This window comes from Echinops telfairi, unplaced genomic scaffold, assembly GCF_000313985.2.
Source record: "Echinops telfairi isolate 266 unplaced genomic scaffold, ASM31398v2 ScPeMD7_7457;HRSCAF=8495, whole genome shotgun sequence".
Taxonomy (NCBI): domain Eukaryota; kingdom Metazoa; phylum Chordata; class Mammalia; order Afrosoricida; family Tenrecidae; genus Echinops; species Echinops telfairi.
Genome location: NW_022111357.1, coordinates 43,772,014 through 43,788,769, shown reverse-complemented (window position 1 = coordinate 43,788,769; position 16,756 = coordinate 43,772,014). Strand labels below are relative to the sequence as shown.

The 16,756-nt window shown below is 52.6% G+C and overlaps 1 protein-coding gene and 1 pseudogene across 1 annotated transcript in view; one reads left to right on the top strand and one right to left on the bottom strand.

Moving 5' to 3' along the window:
* Positions 1-1,801: 1,801 nt before the first annotated feature.
* On the top strand, positions 1,802-3,991 carry LOC101651272 (annotated as a pseudogene).
* A 7,601-nt stretch (positions 3,992-11,592) lies between these two features.
* The window catches only part of NADK (NAD kinase), an 8,274-nt gene continuing 3,110 nt past the window's right edge, over positions 11,593-16,756 (bottom strand). Inside the window, exons 2-10 of the mRNA XM_045299230.1 lie at positions 15,295-15,437; positions 15,048-15,156; positions 14,844-14,929; positions 14,042-14,144; positions 13,589-13,737; positions 13,313-13,412; positions 13,080-13,237; positions 12,581-12,663; positions 11,593-12,165 (exon numbers count right to left, since the gene is read on the bottom strand). Coding sequence (XP_045155165.1) covers positions 11,982-12,165; positions 12,581-12,663; positions 13,080-13,237; positions 13,313-13,412; positions 13,589-13,737; positions 14,042-14,144; positions 14,844-14,929; positions 15,048-15,156; positions 15,295-15,437 — 1,115 coding nt within the window. The 3' untranslated portion in view covers positions 11,593-11,981. The remainder of the gene's footprint in view (positions 12,166-12,580; positions 12,664-13,079; positions 13,238-13,312; positions 13,413-13,588; positions 13,738-14,041; positions 14,145-14,843; positions 14,930-15,047; positions 15,157-15,294; positions 15,438-16,756) is intronic.

Here is a 16,756-nt window from a genome sequence, read left to right as displayed (position 1 = left end):
CATTGCCTTGTTTCTCATGTTTTTTTTTGTTGTTGTTGAGGTCATTGGAGCTGATTGCTGTTTGTGTTGCATTGTTTTAGAGGAGCCAGGTGCTATTTCCCAGGGAGTCAAAGAGCACTGGCTCTCTCTGGGAGACTCATAGTAATGCTTTTTCAAACTGCCCGAAGCTAATTTCCCTATGGAATTGGCCTACCACTTTATCCTCCTGTAGCTTCACTCTTTCCCTAGTCAACCAGTATTCTGTTATTTTGAGGGAAAGTTCGATGGTCCTCTCCGGGGATGCTGGTTGGGTTGTTGTGGACCCATGAGGATCGTGCTGTACTGGGTGATCTCACAAGAAACCACGATGGTGTCGCCCACGGCAGCTTGAGGCACTGCAGAGGGTGTGCGGGGGTGCCCACTGCAACAGGAGTGCCACAGAAGGCTGATGGGTTGCCTGATTTGGTGTAGAGCACTGCAAATGGTGAGTGGAATTGCCCTGGTAAGGTAGATCACTGCGGAGGTTGGGAAGAAGTTCCTGCAGCAGCATGAAACGTTGGCGAGTGTTGGGCAAGCTGCCTTAGGCTGTGTGAGGCACTGTGGCAGTGGGAGGAAGTTCCCTCAGTCACGTGGGAGCACAGAGGATGGATAGGTGCTCCCCCAGGCAGGCAGGCAGGATTTCCCATGAAGCATGTGGGTGGGAGTTCCCCAGCCAAATGTTAAGCACTACAGAGGGCAGAGGGGCAGAATTTCCCCGGGAAGAAGTTGGGTGGGATATCACCTGGTGGAGGGTGGGTGGGCTTTCCTGGGTGGGTGGGCTTTCCCCAGCCTTGGGTTACTCTGCAGAGGGTGGAGCGCTCCCAGCTGGGTGAAGGGTAGGCATAAATGCCCTAGGCTAAGGGGAGTGTTCTGGACGTCAGCAGTGGCATGTGATAGAAAAGGGAAGAGAAAAAGAAAAGCACAAAACTAAGCCTGCTGTGACTGTGTGGGGATAGAGAGAAATGAGGGAAACAAAAGTAATTATATAGCTGAGCCCCAATCCCTGACCGTGGGGCTGGAGAGGTCTCATCCCTTCCCTCAGGGGGTGGCAAGCTGGGGCTGTGTTGAGATAAAGCCCCTGCGCCGGTTACAATGATCTCAGCCCCAGCTGAGACAGTGGCAGGGTTAAGGTCAAACCTTAGCCGACCTCCTCTGTGGTAAGCCAAAAGCCCCAGCTCCTCAAAGCCTAGTGGATCTGTGCCTACGTATCTTTGTGATGCTCCTCCTGTGACTCGGCAGTGTTGAATGTCCCTCTTAGTAACTCTCCTCTGCTGATTTCCGTGGAGTCCCTCTGGTATTTGTTTCTCAGCCGCCATCTTCCCCTATAATTTTTTAAATTATTTAAAAAAATTTTAATATGACCTTTAAAAATTTTTAATTGACCAATCTTACTCATTCCAGTATATCCCTGTCCTTCCTGTGCAGTTTTGTTGTTGAATCCGATAAGGTGGGGTTATATAATCATCAGGGATATCCACTCCCCTCTCTCGCCCTTTCCTCTCCTCTCGCTTCCTGTACCCTCAGGGAACCATTACTCCTTTCACAGTCTCTGTGGGGTTGTCTATCTTGACTACCGTGTACCAAGCAATCTTAAATATACAAGTGAACAGAGGTGGGAACTCGTGCCTTCCGGCATTGAGTCAGGCCTGTGACAGGAGGGGGAAGGAAGGTGGAGAGAACCATGCGAGGTTCTTGGATCAGCCGCATGGACTGCCTCGAGAGACCGTTTCTGAGGATTTGCGAAATCCCTACTACTTCCTCCCTCTGGGGGATTCGACCCCTCATGGCCACCAATAACAGCATCATCGTGCTAGCTGATGATGACGAACATGAAGCAGCTGCTCAGCCAGGGCCCTCCCCCACACCCCCAACCCGGCCTCGCCCGGAGCAGAAGCCCCGGGCTCCTCCAAGCCCTGTAGCAGTAGTTTGTAGTAGTGGCAAGAAATGCTTCAAGTTGGAGAATGAGGAGCTGTTTGAAGAGTTCCTTAACTGTGTGAGGTGCAGATGGCAGACCACCCGAGTTCATCCCATTCCTCTGTGAACGCCAGCAGCGTGCCCACTCTGTGTTTGGCCTTGGCGGAGTTCTGCAACATCCTCTCGCGGGTCCTGTCGCGGGCCCGGAGTCGGCCAGCTAAGCTCTATGTCTACATCAACGAACTCTTAACTGTTCTCAAGGCCCACTCCGTCAAGAAGCTGAACCTGACTCCTGCTGCCACCATCTCCTCTGAGCCCTCTGGAAATAACCCGCCCCCCCCACCCCTTCTCAGACCCCAAACGTGCTGGGACCACACCCCCTGAGGCCCAAGGCCCCGTGGCTCCCAGTGGTAGATCCAGCGCTTAGAGAAGCTGCTGGCTCTCTGTGTGGCAGAGTTCCAGAAGCTGCAGAAGGAGCTGGATGGAACTGGACGATCCCGACTCATCATACATGCAGGAGGCACGGTTGACATGTAAGCTGATCCGCCTCTTTGGGTGGCTGTGTGAGCTAAAAGTCTGCTCTTCACTGACCGGTCAGGTCATTGTGCAGCGCATCCCCTACCGCGGAACGCGCTGCTCAGAGGTCAACAGGCGCATCGAGCGGCTTATCAACAAGCCTGGGCCTGATACCTTCCCTGACTATGGAGATGTGCCGCGGGCTGTGGAGAAGGCAGCTACTCGCTACAGCCTCGGTCTTCCCCGGCAGCAGCTCCAGCTTTCCGAGATGAGGGCGCAGAGCGACGCCACCTCAATCTCATCTACAGCTTTGGTTGCCACCTCACAGATGACTACAGGCCAGGCATTGACCCGCACTGCTGGAGCCCACCCTGGCCCGACGCGTGCGGGGAACCGGAACTTGGCTACGAGCCGGCTGGATGAGGGCATCTCCAAGTACGAGTGCTGCAAGACAAGAATGAGGAGGGCGCGAGGCAGAAGAGAGGAGCCAAAGCCACCTCTTCCCACTCTGCAGATCCCCCCAGGCCCTCCTCAGATTCTGGTGAGGGTCCTCATGGATTAGCATCTCAGGAATGTCCTGTCACATCCAAAGTGAAGACCGATGAGGAAGAGAGTGAAGAGGAGGAAGAGGAGGAGGAGGCCACTGATTCTGAAGACGGTCTGGAACAAATTCAGGAATGGCCAGGGTCCGATGAAGAGGATGAGGAGGATGAGGAGGAGAAAGCGGGCAAGGATGGAGTCAAGAGCCCCATGTCACCCCTGCAGACCTCCCCTGGACAGAACCTGGAAGCTGGCCAAGAGCTGAGCAAGTCTTCAAGTGGACGGCAAAACAGAAGACTGGGAGTGGCCCCCTCTGCACTGCCAGAGGAGCCCCTGGCCCTGTCCACCACAGGCGCCGAAAGCAGTGGCCAACAGTTGCCTCTGGAGGAAGAGAGTCCTATGTCTCAACTCTTTGAGCCAGAGATTTAGGCCTTGCCTGTGGAGACCACCCCTTTCCCTGAGGAGAGGGACATTGCCGCTTCCAGGAAGCAAACCGAGGACTCGCTGCCCCCTGCGGTGGAGAATGGAGCTGCCAAGGTCACATCTACTTCCTTCAATGGAGGTGTGTCACCTCACACCTGGGGCGATTCCAGTCCCCCCTGCAAGAAATCTCGGAAGACACAGGGACCGGGCCATTAGCTGTCAGCTACGTGGAAAGCGAAGGGCAGTGAATGCGAAGAACAACAGGAAGAGGGTGTGTACCCTCCCCAGCCACCTTCACCCCGGCATCCAAGACCCTGGTAGCCGATTCCTCCACGAGGGTGGACTCTCCCAGCCACAGCCTGGTGACCAGCTCCCTCTGCGGCTTTTCTCCTGCCAAGCCGTGCCCAAACCCCCAATCCCAAGCCCCCCGGCCTGGTGCTTCCAAGATGAGTGTGGCCACACAGTGCGATCCGGAGGAGAGCATCATGCTCTCGGACTCAGATTAACTGCCCCCCCACCGTCTCCCTCCTGTCCCCAAAATGCTTGCAGAACTGTCACATTTGGAGGATGGTGGGGAGCAGATGACTGAAGAGGAAGGACTGAGCTCATCCCCTTTGGGTGATTTCTTTTACAAACTTAAAAGTTTATAAACATTAAACAATAAGGTTCTTTTCTTATTGTAAAAAATATATATATATACACAAATGAACATATGCAAATCTATCAAGATTAATGAGGTATATCACATAAAAACCTTAATAAGAGAGGGAGGAAATCTTAAAGCACTAGAGGATAGTTAACATGGTCCGTCAGTGCATGCCACAGCCTGTCCACTTGTCTGGCTGGTGGAGTTTGGGTCTCCACTACACCCACTTCACTTCATATCAGTTTGGTTGTGTGCTTTTTTTTATACTTCGGATCCTCTTCCCATTGACACCTCATGATCACACAGGCTGGTGAGCTTCTTCCATATGGACTTTGTTGTTTCCTTGCTAGATGGCCACTTGTTTAACTACAAACCTTTAAGTCTCCAGATGGTATCACTCTCTCTCTTTCTCTTAACTGCTATGTCTTTTGATACCTGGACACCATCAGCTTTCTTCACCACCTTTGCTTATTCACCCTTTTTGTCCCCAGCGATTATGTCAGGGAGGTGGGTATCCTACAATGCCAAATTATTAGAACAAACCATTCTTGTACTGAGGTAAGATTTAAGTAGAGGCCCAAAGTCCATCTGCTTCCTGTTGCATTTACATACATATATATCTATACAAATACATATATATTCATATATATATATATACACACACACCTTCTATTCCTATTTTGTTGAGTGTTTTGAACAGAAATGGGTGTTGAATATTGTTAAACCCCTTTCCTGCATCTATTAATATGAACATGTGGTTTTTATTTCTTGCCTTATTAATGTGGTGGATGGCATTGATTGTTTTGGAAATATTGAGCCATCCCTGCGTACCTGGGATGAATCCCACTTGGTCATAGTGATTTTTTTTATGCTGCTGTATTTTATTGACCAGGAGCTTGTTGAGGATTTTAGCATCTATGTTCATTAAGGATATTGGTCTATAATTTCAGTCTTTGTGGAGATCTTTGTCTGGTTTGTTTGGGTAACAGTGTTACAATGACTTCTTAGAATGAGTTTGGGATCTTGCTGTCCTTTTCTATGCTCTGGAAGAGTTTGCGGAGTATTGATGTCAGATCTCTGAATGTTGGGTAGAACCCCCTGTGAAACCATCTGGCCCTGGGCTTTTCTCGGTGGTCTCTTGCTGACCTGCTCGATCCCTTCTTTTGTTATGATCTGTTGTTTTTCAATATTTGTCTGCATTAATTGGAGTGGGTGGTGTGTTTCTAGGTATCTGTCATTTCTTCTAGATTGTCTGATTTGAGTAGTTTTTTTGTAGTAATGTGTTAATATTTTTATTTCATTTGGGTCTGTCGTAATGTCACCATTTTAATCTTATTCTGGGTATTTGCATCCCCCCCCCCTTTTTAAGTTTGCCAGTGTTCTATTTTGTTAATCCTTTCAAAGAATCAGCTTCTTGTTCTGTCTATTTATTTAAAAAAATTTTTCCCCATGTCATTTATTTCTGCTTTGATCCTTACAATTTCTTTCCGTCCTTTAGTGGAGGGATTGTGTTGTCCTTGTTCCACTTCTTGGAGCTGTTGTGTTAGGGTGTTGATGTTAGATTGCTCCTCTTTTTTCATGTGTGTTTGATAGCTATACATTGACCTGATTACTGCTTTCATTGTGTCCCACAGGTTTTGATATATTTTTTTAAGGTTTTGATCTTATCATTCTAATTTGTCTTAAGGAATTTAAAATTTTCCTTATTTGCTTTATTACCCAGCCTTTTTTGAGTCTTACATTGCTCAATCAATCTCCATGGGTATGTCTTTATGTTTCTGCTCATTTTATTATTAACTTCTAATTTTATGGCTTTGTGGTCAGACCAACTGTAGGATCTCAGTCGTTTTTAATTTGTTGCGCATGCTTTGTGCCCTAGGACGTGGTCTGTTCTTGACAACGTTCCATGTGTGTTGTAGAAAAATGTACACTGCTGTTTGTTGGATGAAGCATTCCATATATAGCTACAGGTTCTTTTTGTTTTGTTTTTATTTTTATTAAAAGATCATTTTATTGGGTTTTTTTATAGCTCTTATAACAACCCATACATCAACTGTATCAAGCACATTTGTATATATGTTGCCATAACTATTTTCTAAACATTTAGTTAAAAAAATTTTTTTATTGGGGGCTCATACTACTCTTAGCACAATCTATACATACATCCATTGTGTCCAGCACATTTGTACATTTGTTGCCCTCTTCATTCTCAAACCATTTGTTTTCTACTTGAGCCCTTGGTATCAGCTCCTTTTTCCCCTCCCTCTTGAACCCTTGATGATTTATAAATTATTATTGTCATATCTTGCACTGTCTGATGTTTTCCTTCACCCACTTTTCTGTTGTCTGTCCCCCAGGGAGGAGGTTATATGTAGATCCTTGTAATTGGATTCCCCTTTCTACCCCACCTTCCCTCTACATTTACTTTCCATTGAGCCCTTGGTATCAACTTTTCTCCCCCTTCCCCAAGATCAATTTTATTGTGTTATTGAGCTTTTTTGTGTTTGTTGTTGTTTTTATTGACATTCTGCCTTTCCTTGAGAGTGGTGTATTCAAGTCTCCTGCTATTGTCTGTGTCTATATAACTTTCAACTCCGAGGATTTGATTGACATTACTTTGAAGGTCTTTCACTGGGCGCATGTTTATTACATTTACAGGTTCCTGAGCTATTGTTCCCTTACTATTGTGTAGTGTCGATCTTATCTCTCTCTTAAAAAAATACTTTTATTGGGGACTCTTACATCTCATCACAATCCATACATTCATCCAGTGTGTCAAGCACATTTGCACATATGCCACATCATCATTTTCAAAGCATTCTCTTCCCACTTGAGCCCCTGATATCAGCTCCCCATTTCTTCCCCCGCCCTTCTCCGCCCACCCTCCCTCACAAACCCTTGATAAGTTGTAGATTATTATTTCCATATTGATCTTATCTCTTATTTTGAGGTTAATATTGTTACCCTGCTCTCTGTTGGTGGCTGGTTGCTTGGTATGCTTTTGTCCAGCCTCTGATCTCTAATCTGTTCATGTCTTTGTTTGTGAGGTGTGTTTCTTGTAGGCAGCATGTTGATGGGTGAGGTAGTTTATTGTGCAAACCTGGCCGATAAACACATGTGGGGTTAATTGAAGGGCAGAGGGATAAATGGCTCGGTGAGCCTCGCCTTTCTAGTTCTCGGGTCTCTTGCTTTCTGATGGTCGCATCAGGGTGAAGCTGCCTTAGCAGTTCCCTGCTTCAGCTGGCAAGGCTGACTTCCTGCAAGACATCCCCAAGGAGAAGCCACATGAACCTACCCCAATGCAGCCCTGGATGCTGGAGCAGCCGTGTGGAGACCCCAGCCAGCACTGATATGTTTACACATTCACTGACTCAGCTTTCCTCCTGCAGTCAGCATCATTGCATCTGTTTTGTGAGATGGAGGAGGACTCTGTGGATTGGTCTTGGACATATAGGTTAATGTTGGACTTGTGGGTTTGGGCAGCACTGGATTGGGATGTTTTCTTGATGTGCACTTAACCTTTACGTAAAACTCTCCCTTATACATGAGTTTCTGTGGATTTATTTCTCTAAAGTACCCAGACTAATAGGTTTTGTTTTGTTATCCATCCTGCTACTCTCTGCCTCTTTACTGGTGCACTCAGTCCATTAACATTCAGTGAAATTATTGATATGTATTTGTTACTATCATTTTGCTTTTTGTGTGGTTTGTATGTGTATTGTGTTGTTTGTTTTTCCTGTGTCATTTCCTTGCATTGGGTGTTGTTCTGTGTGTGTTGGTTTTTGTGAGGAATTGTATGTTGGATTCAGGTTTTTGTGTTGCCACTGTTGGTTTTCGGCCACAGTACTTCATTGAGTGTTTTTGTAGTGCTGGTCTTGTTTTTGTGGATTCTTTTAGTTTCTCCTTTTCTTGGAATACCTTTACTTCACCCTCCTATTTGATTGATCAATTCTTGACCATATGCTACCTCCTGACATGGTTCAACATCAACCAGTGTTTTTTTTTATTGTGACTGTATTTCTTCTATTTTCTTTTGATGTTCCCTCCCTGTGTTGGGCCGAGTTGTCTAGAAGAAAAAATTCAGTGACACTTGTACATGCACGAGAGCTTCATATCGAGGTGGTTATGTATCAAGACAGCATCTGAGCCCAGTCGGACTCAAGTTCATACGTCCAATGCTAGCCTGTAAGTCCTTCAGACTCATGGCTGCAAGGCTAGTAACACCGAATGGTGAACTGGGGGGCAGGATGATCACAGGCTCGTGGGCGCAGAACGTGGGCCCAACGTCAGTGGAAACATGCCGTGGTGCCAGCAGCTCTCAGGGACAGCCCACGGGGCCACCCATGGAGGCAGAGAGGGGCACACAGTTTCCCAGTCTCCCAGCTGATGAGAAGGCCACCCCCACAGGAAGCTATCATTAGGCCGTGCCCTGATTGACAGGTTGGAGTCCTCCTTTACTTTTATACATCTTCCAGGTTGACCTTGTGTCAACTACCACACTGCCTAATGGCTGCGTCAATGGGCTCAGGCAGCGTCGGGACCACTGTGATGGCGTAGGACCGGGCGGTGTTTGGTTCTATTGAGCACCGGTAGCTGTGGGCCGGCGCCAACCCAATGGCCCCTAGCACCACCACATTGCCTCATTGCATCTTCTTGCACACAGACTCCAGCCCTATTTCAGCTTGAAGCTTGGATTATTTTTCTTCAGTTTTTTTTTTTAGCTTGAGAAATGCCAAGCACATTTTGCTTTTCTAACTCCAGTTCTTGCACATTTCTCCAGCTGCCATTTGACATCAGTTCTCTGACTGCAGCATTGCCTCCTTTCTCTTTAGATGTTCTACACTCAAAAGCAAGTTTCAGAGTCTCTTCTGACATACAGGTTTGTCTTTTTAATGGAGTAATTTTCAGTACTTTTATCTGTTGATAGAGCACGACTCAAAATGAGAATTAACAGCTGCAAATATCATTAGTAATGGCAATGTGGCATGCACAAACTATGAATTATGCAAAATTGAAAGCTGTCAAAAGTGAGTGGAATGCATATATCCTAAGCATTAATTAGCAGATATGAACTGGTATTGGCCACTTGACCAGACAATTATATGGTCTACTATGCCGAGAATAAATTAAAGAGAAGGTGTCACACATCATCATCATCATCGTCATCATCATCGTAAAGAACATTCTGAGGTCTATCATGAACTGTAACACTGCCAGTAACAAGAATATCCTTAAGCCTGCAAGAAAGACCAGTTATTAAGACTTAAATTAGCACACCGAATGAAGAAATTTAAGTTTTTACCAGTCTGAATGAATCAAACATGAAATCAAGATACACCGATAGTTCTTGGTGAATGGAACATGAACATCGGAAACGAAGGATGCGTAGTTGACAAATACAGCCTTGGGGATGGAAACATTGCCGGAAATCACCTGGCAGAATTTTGCAAGCCCAACAACTTACTCACCAGGGATACCTTTTTCCAACCACATGAACAGTGACGACATGTGGACCGACCTCGAGGGATGGAGTACACAGGAGTTAGACCTATTACGTCAGTGGTCAGAGACAGGGAGCTCAGCGCCACCAGTCATAGCCATCCTAGGAGCCGACTGTGGAGCAGACCGCAACTGCTCATATACAAGTGCCAGCTAACCGTAAAGGAAATTAAACCAAGCTCATGAGTCAAAATATGACTCTGAGTATATCCCGCCTGAATTTAGAGACCATCTCCACAGCAGATTTGGTGAATTAAATGCTAATGACCCAAACCCAGGTGAGCTGTGGGGCAGCATAAAAGGTTCTCAGACAGCTTCTCAGCCCGAAGCTCCCCTCACCACCCCTTTGCACCCCCACCTCAACCTTCTCTCTGCTGCCACCCTGAGCTCCCACACCCCACTAGCTCCTCACCAGGTCTCATGTGGCCTTGTGACCCCACACCTGTAGTCAGCCCTGGCCCACGTGGCCCTCCTGGCAGGGTCAGGGCTGGAAGCAGTGCTGAGGACTCCTCGGTCATCCCCTCGTGCCCGCTCCACAGGCCCCGCCCCAACCTCACAGCCGCTACAGCAGCCCTGGTGCGGATTACACTTCTGCCGGGCTCGAGACCAAAAGAAAGTGCCACGCAGCGTGGATTTTTTTTTACAAGTATGTTTAATGAAAGTATCTGAAAATATTGTAATAAGGCTTTCAACAACATTTAATAAATTTTCAAGATATTAGCAATATGAAATATTAAGAATCCACTTCAAAAATCCAATGTGTTCTAGATCATTCCATTATCATGTTGCTTTGCGCCTTGGTTAACAATTGTTCCGTATGTCTGGGTGATCAGAACTCCATGCCCCACTGTCTCCTGGCTGGGAGGTCCTGGGATCCCCCCACCTCTGCTGGTCGGAGTAACGCCTCACGTGGGGGGGGGGGTGTCCCAGGGGTGTGTGGGCAGATGGAGGGGGTGGTGGTGTACACAGGCCACAAACACCCAGCGGCCCTGCCCTGGTGTCTCTGGACACGTTCTACCCACTGCACATGGAGCATGGCTGGCCTCTGCCTGAGGGGCAGGATGGTGGCCTGCCAGGCCTCCTAGCCCTTCCTGCTGGCTGACTCCTGAGCAACTCTGAACCCAACACCCTCCCGGAAGCCAGGGTGGCTGCACGGAATGCCTGGCGACCAAGCGGGGCCACCGGGCACTTGTGCGCACACTACCTCCCTCCTGTCCTTGCTCCCCACCTGACCAGGAGGCAGCCCCATACCCTCATGGCTGAGAGGGCACAGTGACTAACTACTGGAATGGTTTCTCTGTGCGGGGCAGTAGGCTCGGCTCTTCCTCACAGGGGATCTGCCCAACCTGTCCACCACGCCTGCAAAGTAGAAATCACAGGCCAGCGGAGCCAGCCTGCCTCCACCCAGTGCCACCATGCCTGCCATAGCCGTGTGCCTCCAGAGGAAATGGTCCCTGTGGGCCGCACGCACAGACAATGTAAACAGGGGACCTGGCTGTGCTTTCCAGCAGGACAAGGCCCTTCCCTTTTAAATTTTCACAAAAGTGTGTACAATAAAATATGTACATAAGCACTTCAGAAAGTTTAAAAGAATCTCTAAAAAAGTATATATGTACAGGGTTAAAATATCTCCCGGAGCAGAAGGCACGGGACTGTGCGTAGGAATGTGTGTGGGGCCCCGCCCGGCCTCCACTCGGGCCCCTGGCCGGAGCCAGGCTTGCCAGGCCCACAGTCACCAGCCTGAAGTGGGTGGAGGGCAGACAGGAACAACAGCTCTTGGAGACAGAGACAACCGTGAGGCTGGTGGACGTGGCCCTGAGCTGGGAGGAGGGAGCCTCCCAACCATGTCCAGAAACTGAAGTAAGATGCGCGGCCCCACCAGCCTCCCTGCCCTACCACAAAGGTCCAGCGGCAAGTGCCCAGGGGCTTTCTTGGGGCTGCCCGGTGTGGGGGCTGGAAAGGAGAAGCGGTGTGGCTGAAGGAAGACATTTGGCTGGGAGACATTCATTTCAACATCAAAGGGCAGTAGACTTGACCTGACTCTCTGACTTTTAATAAACTGATTTAGGGACACTTCCTGACCTGAAGCTTCCGGTGGCCCAGTATGGGGGAGGTGTGCCCTGGTTGGACCCCCGTTGTGTGTGTGTGGGGCACTACTGAGCGCCAACCATGTTTCTCCCTGCTTGTTTGAAGTGAAAAAAATCAAGTCAACTTTGTGGTCAGCACAGGTGGCTCGGCTGACAACAGGCAGGTTCGGAGCCTTCCTTTGGCCACAGGTAGGAAGAACAGGGGAAAGTGGTGACATTCCAAAACATCTCCCCCCACCCCCCAGACACACGGACGGCTGTGCCGGGGGCAGACAGGATGCAGGAGAGGAAGCCTCGGGCGCTGGGAGGGTGGTGTCCTCCCGGAGAGTCTTCTCGGCCTAGCCCTGGCCCTGGCCCTGGCCCTGTTCGTCTTCCTCCTCCTCCTCCTCCTCCTCGGTAAAGTGGGTCTGCTTCTTGCGCACGTTCCAGTGCAGGCACTGGGCCAGGCTCTCGAACCAGTCACTCACAGGGTCTCGGACGCAGATGGAGGGCAGCGGGTAGCAGGAGGTGGTGATGCTGATGCTGGAAAGGAGGTGGGCGCAGCCAGGTCAGCCCCACCCTCCGGAAGCTGACCCAGCAGCAGCTGCTCCATAGGTTTCTCCCCGGGGGGCCTGGGCCTGCCCTGCCTGCTGCCACCCGGGGAGGGGTTCTGTACAGCTCAGGGGGGATCTGCTCCCATCTGCAGACCCAGGAATTCTCAGCCAGCCCCCTGGCTGTGCACGGCACCCACTGCCTCAGTGAGGCCCACAGGAAACCACGTCCTTCAGCCTGTCCCCACGTGGGCCCAGGGCAGGTTCTTGGTACCCAACATGGGCCCTGTGGGTCTAGTTGGGGGGCAGAGGCGGAGCCTCCCCCTCCAGGGACAGCCCTAGGGCGGAGCCTCTAGAACTAGGCCGTGGGCTGAGTGGCTGCCCATCCCCTTCCCAGGTCCACGTACCTGTCTCCGTGGCGGATCTCCTGTCTTTTCCGGCCGTCAAAGGAAACCCATGCAGTGTTCCTGGCTTCTGGAGACAGTGTGATCTAGGGGCCAAGGCAGAGGAGGCATGGCAGCGAGGGTGCAGCAGACCTACTGGTGGCCACCATGGGGGGTGGAGGGAGACGGGACTACCCTTCTGTATGTGGGTGGGGCTCTGATCATGGGGTAGAGCCTCATTCTGAGATCCTCACCCCTCTTCACAGCTTCAAGTGCCCACTTCCCTCCTGGGGCCAGCTGGGCTTAGAGGCCCGCCCACTCTGGGGGAGTGGGCACCAGGAGTTCCACCTCAGGCAGTGCCCTGCTCGCAGTCCCGTGATGGAGGGGGCTGACAGGGGGAGGACCCGCAGGCCAGCCCTGGGTGGATGGCACCCAGGTGCCATGAGGGGTGTGGGGAGGGGCGCAGGGAGGCATGGGCTTGGCTCACCCCACAGCACATGGGGGGTTTGGGGGCCATGCTGACCTTGAGCTCCACTCCGGCGGGGACCACAATGGGCCGGAAGGACAGCGAGTGCGGGCAGATGGGGGTGATCATGATGGCTGGCACGTTGGGATGGATCATGGAGGCCCCAGCTGCAGCCGCGTACGCTGTGCTTCCGGTCGGGGTGGACACGATCACTCCTGCTGAGACATGGTGTCCTATGTGGCCACCCGCTGTGCTGCTGGCCCCACCCCCCTGGCCACCATCTCACTCACCATCGCCCTGCACTGTGGTGATGAGGTGTCCGTCCAGGTAGACGTCCACGTTGGAGAGGTAGGAGGAAGGGCCTCTGTCAATCACTACCTCGTTTAGGACCTGAGGGTGCAAGGCCATAGGCTGGCAGGAAGGACGGGGTTGGGGGGGTGGGGAGGGGCTCGGACACACGGCAGCCTCAGGGATTGGGGGGGAGGGCGCCGTGCAGGTTGCTTAAGCCCTGCAGAGGCTCCTCCATGGGGCACCCCCTCCCCGCACAACCTCAGGTGCCCACGGACCTGGTACTGCATGATCTGCTTCCCGAGTTCAGTGTCGGGGGCCAGGGAGCCGTTCTCTCCGACCCCGTTGGAAGCGGCCGGCTTCTGCCCCCTGAGCTCCTTCACCACGCGGACCTTGAGCCGACTCCGGAGGATGATGGCCGCGTTCCCTAGAGAGCCCCAGAGCACTGGGTTGGGTGGCCCCGGGCAGAGACCCCAGCCCCAGGGGCCTCCTGGCCCACCTCCTGGGAAAGGCAGTGCCTGGGGGCCGAATGGAACTCAGCCTCCAGGCAGCTACAGATAAGCTCTACGGACACATTCCAGCCCAGCCTGTAAAAAGCCCTTCGACTACTCAGAAATCTTGGAACCTGAATGTTGCTCTAGGTGTTCAAAATATAACAGACACCAGACAGCCCCCCTCCCGCCCCCACCTGGCCTGGAGCTGTGGGTGGGCTCCAGCACATGCCAACTCACCCTCTATCACCTGGGTGACCTGGGACTGGAAGTTCTCAAAGTTGAAGGGTGTCAGGAAGCCCAGGGAGCCGAGGTGGAAGGCCATGACGGGAGGCACACTGCCCTGTGGGTGGACAAGGTGGCACTCAGGCCTGCTGGGGGGGAAGGGCAGAGCTGCCTCACCACTAGGACTCGGGCAGGGCAGGGGACCTGTGCCCAAGGGCTGGGCTTCTCCGCAGACATGCCAGGAAGGCTGTCCCAGGCCTGGGAAGTGGGCTCAGGAGGTCCGATGGATCCCAAGAGGCTGGGATGACATGGAGTGCCTGTGGCTGTGGTCAGAACAGGGCGGCAGGCCCACGCGGGGCTGGAAGCAAGCTAGGAAATACACAACCAGCAGGATCAGCCACCTGGCTGGCAAGCAGGGTAGGAAGGGGACGGTGAGGTGACAGTGGCATCTGTCCAGCCATGGAGGTCAGCCTCGGGCTCTGGGACAGGTGGCAGTGAGGTGACTATACCTGCCTGGCTCCGTGGAGGGAGGGGCAGGGGCAGCTGGGAGAGAGGGCCTGCTGCCCCTCAGTGCAGGCTACTGGGCTCAGGGTTGGGGACAGCACGGAAGGGGCTGGCCACACGAGAGGTGAGGAGGAAGAGGAAATAGAGAACGTAGATGGGGCCACTCTTTGGGCAGGCCTGGAGCATGTGACCATGCTGGATGGAATCGGTGAGCTGAAGCCAGGCAGGTGGGCAGGGGACCACAGCGGGCAGAAGGAACTTTTCCTGAACCCCCGCCCTGCGCTAACTCACTAATACGGCTGTTGCAGGTCACCTGGAAGAGGGAGGAGGCATACAGCAGGGTCCCATCTCCCCCCAGGCAAATGATGAAGTCGATCTGATTGGAAATGTCATCGTAATCTGGCAAAGACAAGACAAGACAAAAGCCCTCATGCTGGCCTTGTCCAGAAGCTGCAGTGGGCCCCAGGAGGCCCCATGAGTCCGGGCTCTGAGCCTGGCAGAGAGCAGAGACCCACACCTTCTCGGAAAGTGCAAAACTTCTTCTTCACTGGTCCAAAGTTCTCGTCCCTCACGATCGCAGGGTCTTCCAGCACCTTCTTCTCCACATACACGATCATGTTGTTCTCCTGCAAACAAAACGTGCCCAAGGCCCTTCTGGGAGGGGCCCTGCCAGCTGGAACCCCGTGGTGAACCAAGGGGTGACAGCGACTGCTCCTCTGGGGAACACCCCGCTCACTGCCTGCACGTCCAGCCCGGGCGCTCACCTCCATGAGGTGCACGCACAGCTCCTTGAAGGGCTGCAGCAGCCTGTCGTCCCGGATCTTCTTGATGACCAGCACACTCTTCGGGGCCTTGTTCCACGTCAGCCTCTGGCTCGCCGGGTCCTGGATGTGCCTTTTCAGGAAGTGGGGATGGGGGGGTCACATGCAGTCTGGCCATGAGGGTGCAGGCAAACGCATAAGATGCGGAAAGGAGGAAAAAAAGCCCCCCTGAAGCAAAGCAGGTGCACGGGGGTGGAGGGTAGGGGGGGTGGCAGGGCTCGAGCCTGTGTCCAGCCTGAGCCCAACCCCGGCTGGCAGGTTTGGGCATGCCCCGAATTAGGAGCAGGGCTGAAACCACAGTCGGTCCAGATGGTGCCCTTGCCGCTTCGGCTACTAGAAGGCTTTGCCCCAGCTGTCCCTCGGGGTCTTGCAGGCATCTCGCTGGGAAAGCAGTCCCTCCAAGCTGATCCATCCTTGCGGTGCTGCCAGTTACCTCCTCAACTGTCCCAACTCACCAGCTCTGGGACTCCACCCTGCGGCACCCCGGGCCCAACCCATCACGTCTTCAGGTGGACTGCTTGTAACCTGCTGGGGCTGCGGCCCGCCTGACCTGCCCGCTGGGCAACCCTGACTCCTGCGCCCGCCTCCACAGCCCTGGCCAGCCTTAGGGCCACTGTGGACCTCTCAGCACCACACTCCCCCATGGGCTTGTTGGGAAACTGTTCCTAAAACCACAGTGGATGATAGGGAAGAGGTTTCCCGTTCCCATAAAAACCTGTTCACATACGCTGCCTTACTGGGGGACAGCAGCCGCCCTCCCCCGCCCCCCGCCCAACACGAAAGGCCCACAGTGGAGGGCAGGGCGCTGGCAGAAGGCTCGGTCCACTCACCCAGCCCAAGTGGGCTTGTCCCACTCCTCCGGAAGTCTCATTGCCGCCCGCCCTCGGTTGCAGCCACGGGGTCAGGAGCCACCTGCTCCAAGAGGGCCCCTAGGTGCCGGCAGCATGTGGCCACGCCTCAGGGGACCTAAGGTCCCCCTGACCCCCGAGGGGCACTCCTTGGTACAGCCCTCACTTGTGAGACTGTCTCCCACCAAGAGCCTGTGGTGGCGCCAGCCCATTCAAGGACCTACCTAGCAGTGACACGGCCTGGGGCCGCCTGGTTCAGCTGTCTCATTGTTTACACGGAACTCTTGCTTAATCTCGCCTTCAAAGGCTTCTGGCTTACCTTTCAGGGACGGGCAGAAGTCTCAGGTGGCCAACTCATATACAAGTCCACAGGGACCCTGCCCTACTGCGGCCCAGCCCACCACACCCAGACAGCCCTGGGCAGGTGCAGGCTGAAGGGCTCTCTTCCAGTACTTTCCAGAAAGTACGCCAACCCCACCCCCACCCCCCAACCCCTCTGCTTACCTGGTGGCCAGTTCTGGCCTGGAGAGCCCATATACTGTGGGAATGGCTCTTGG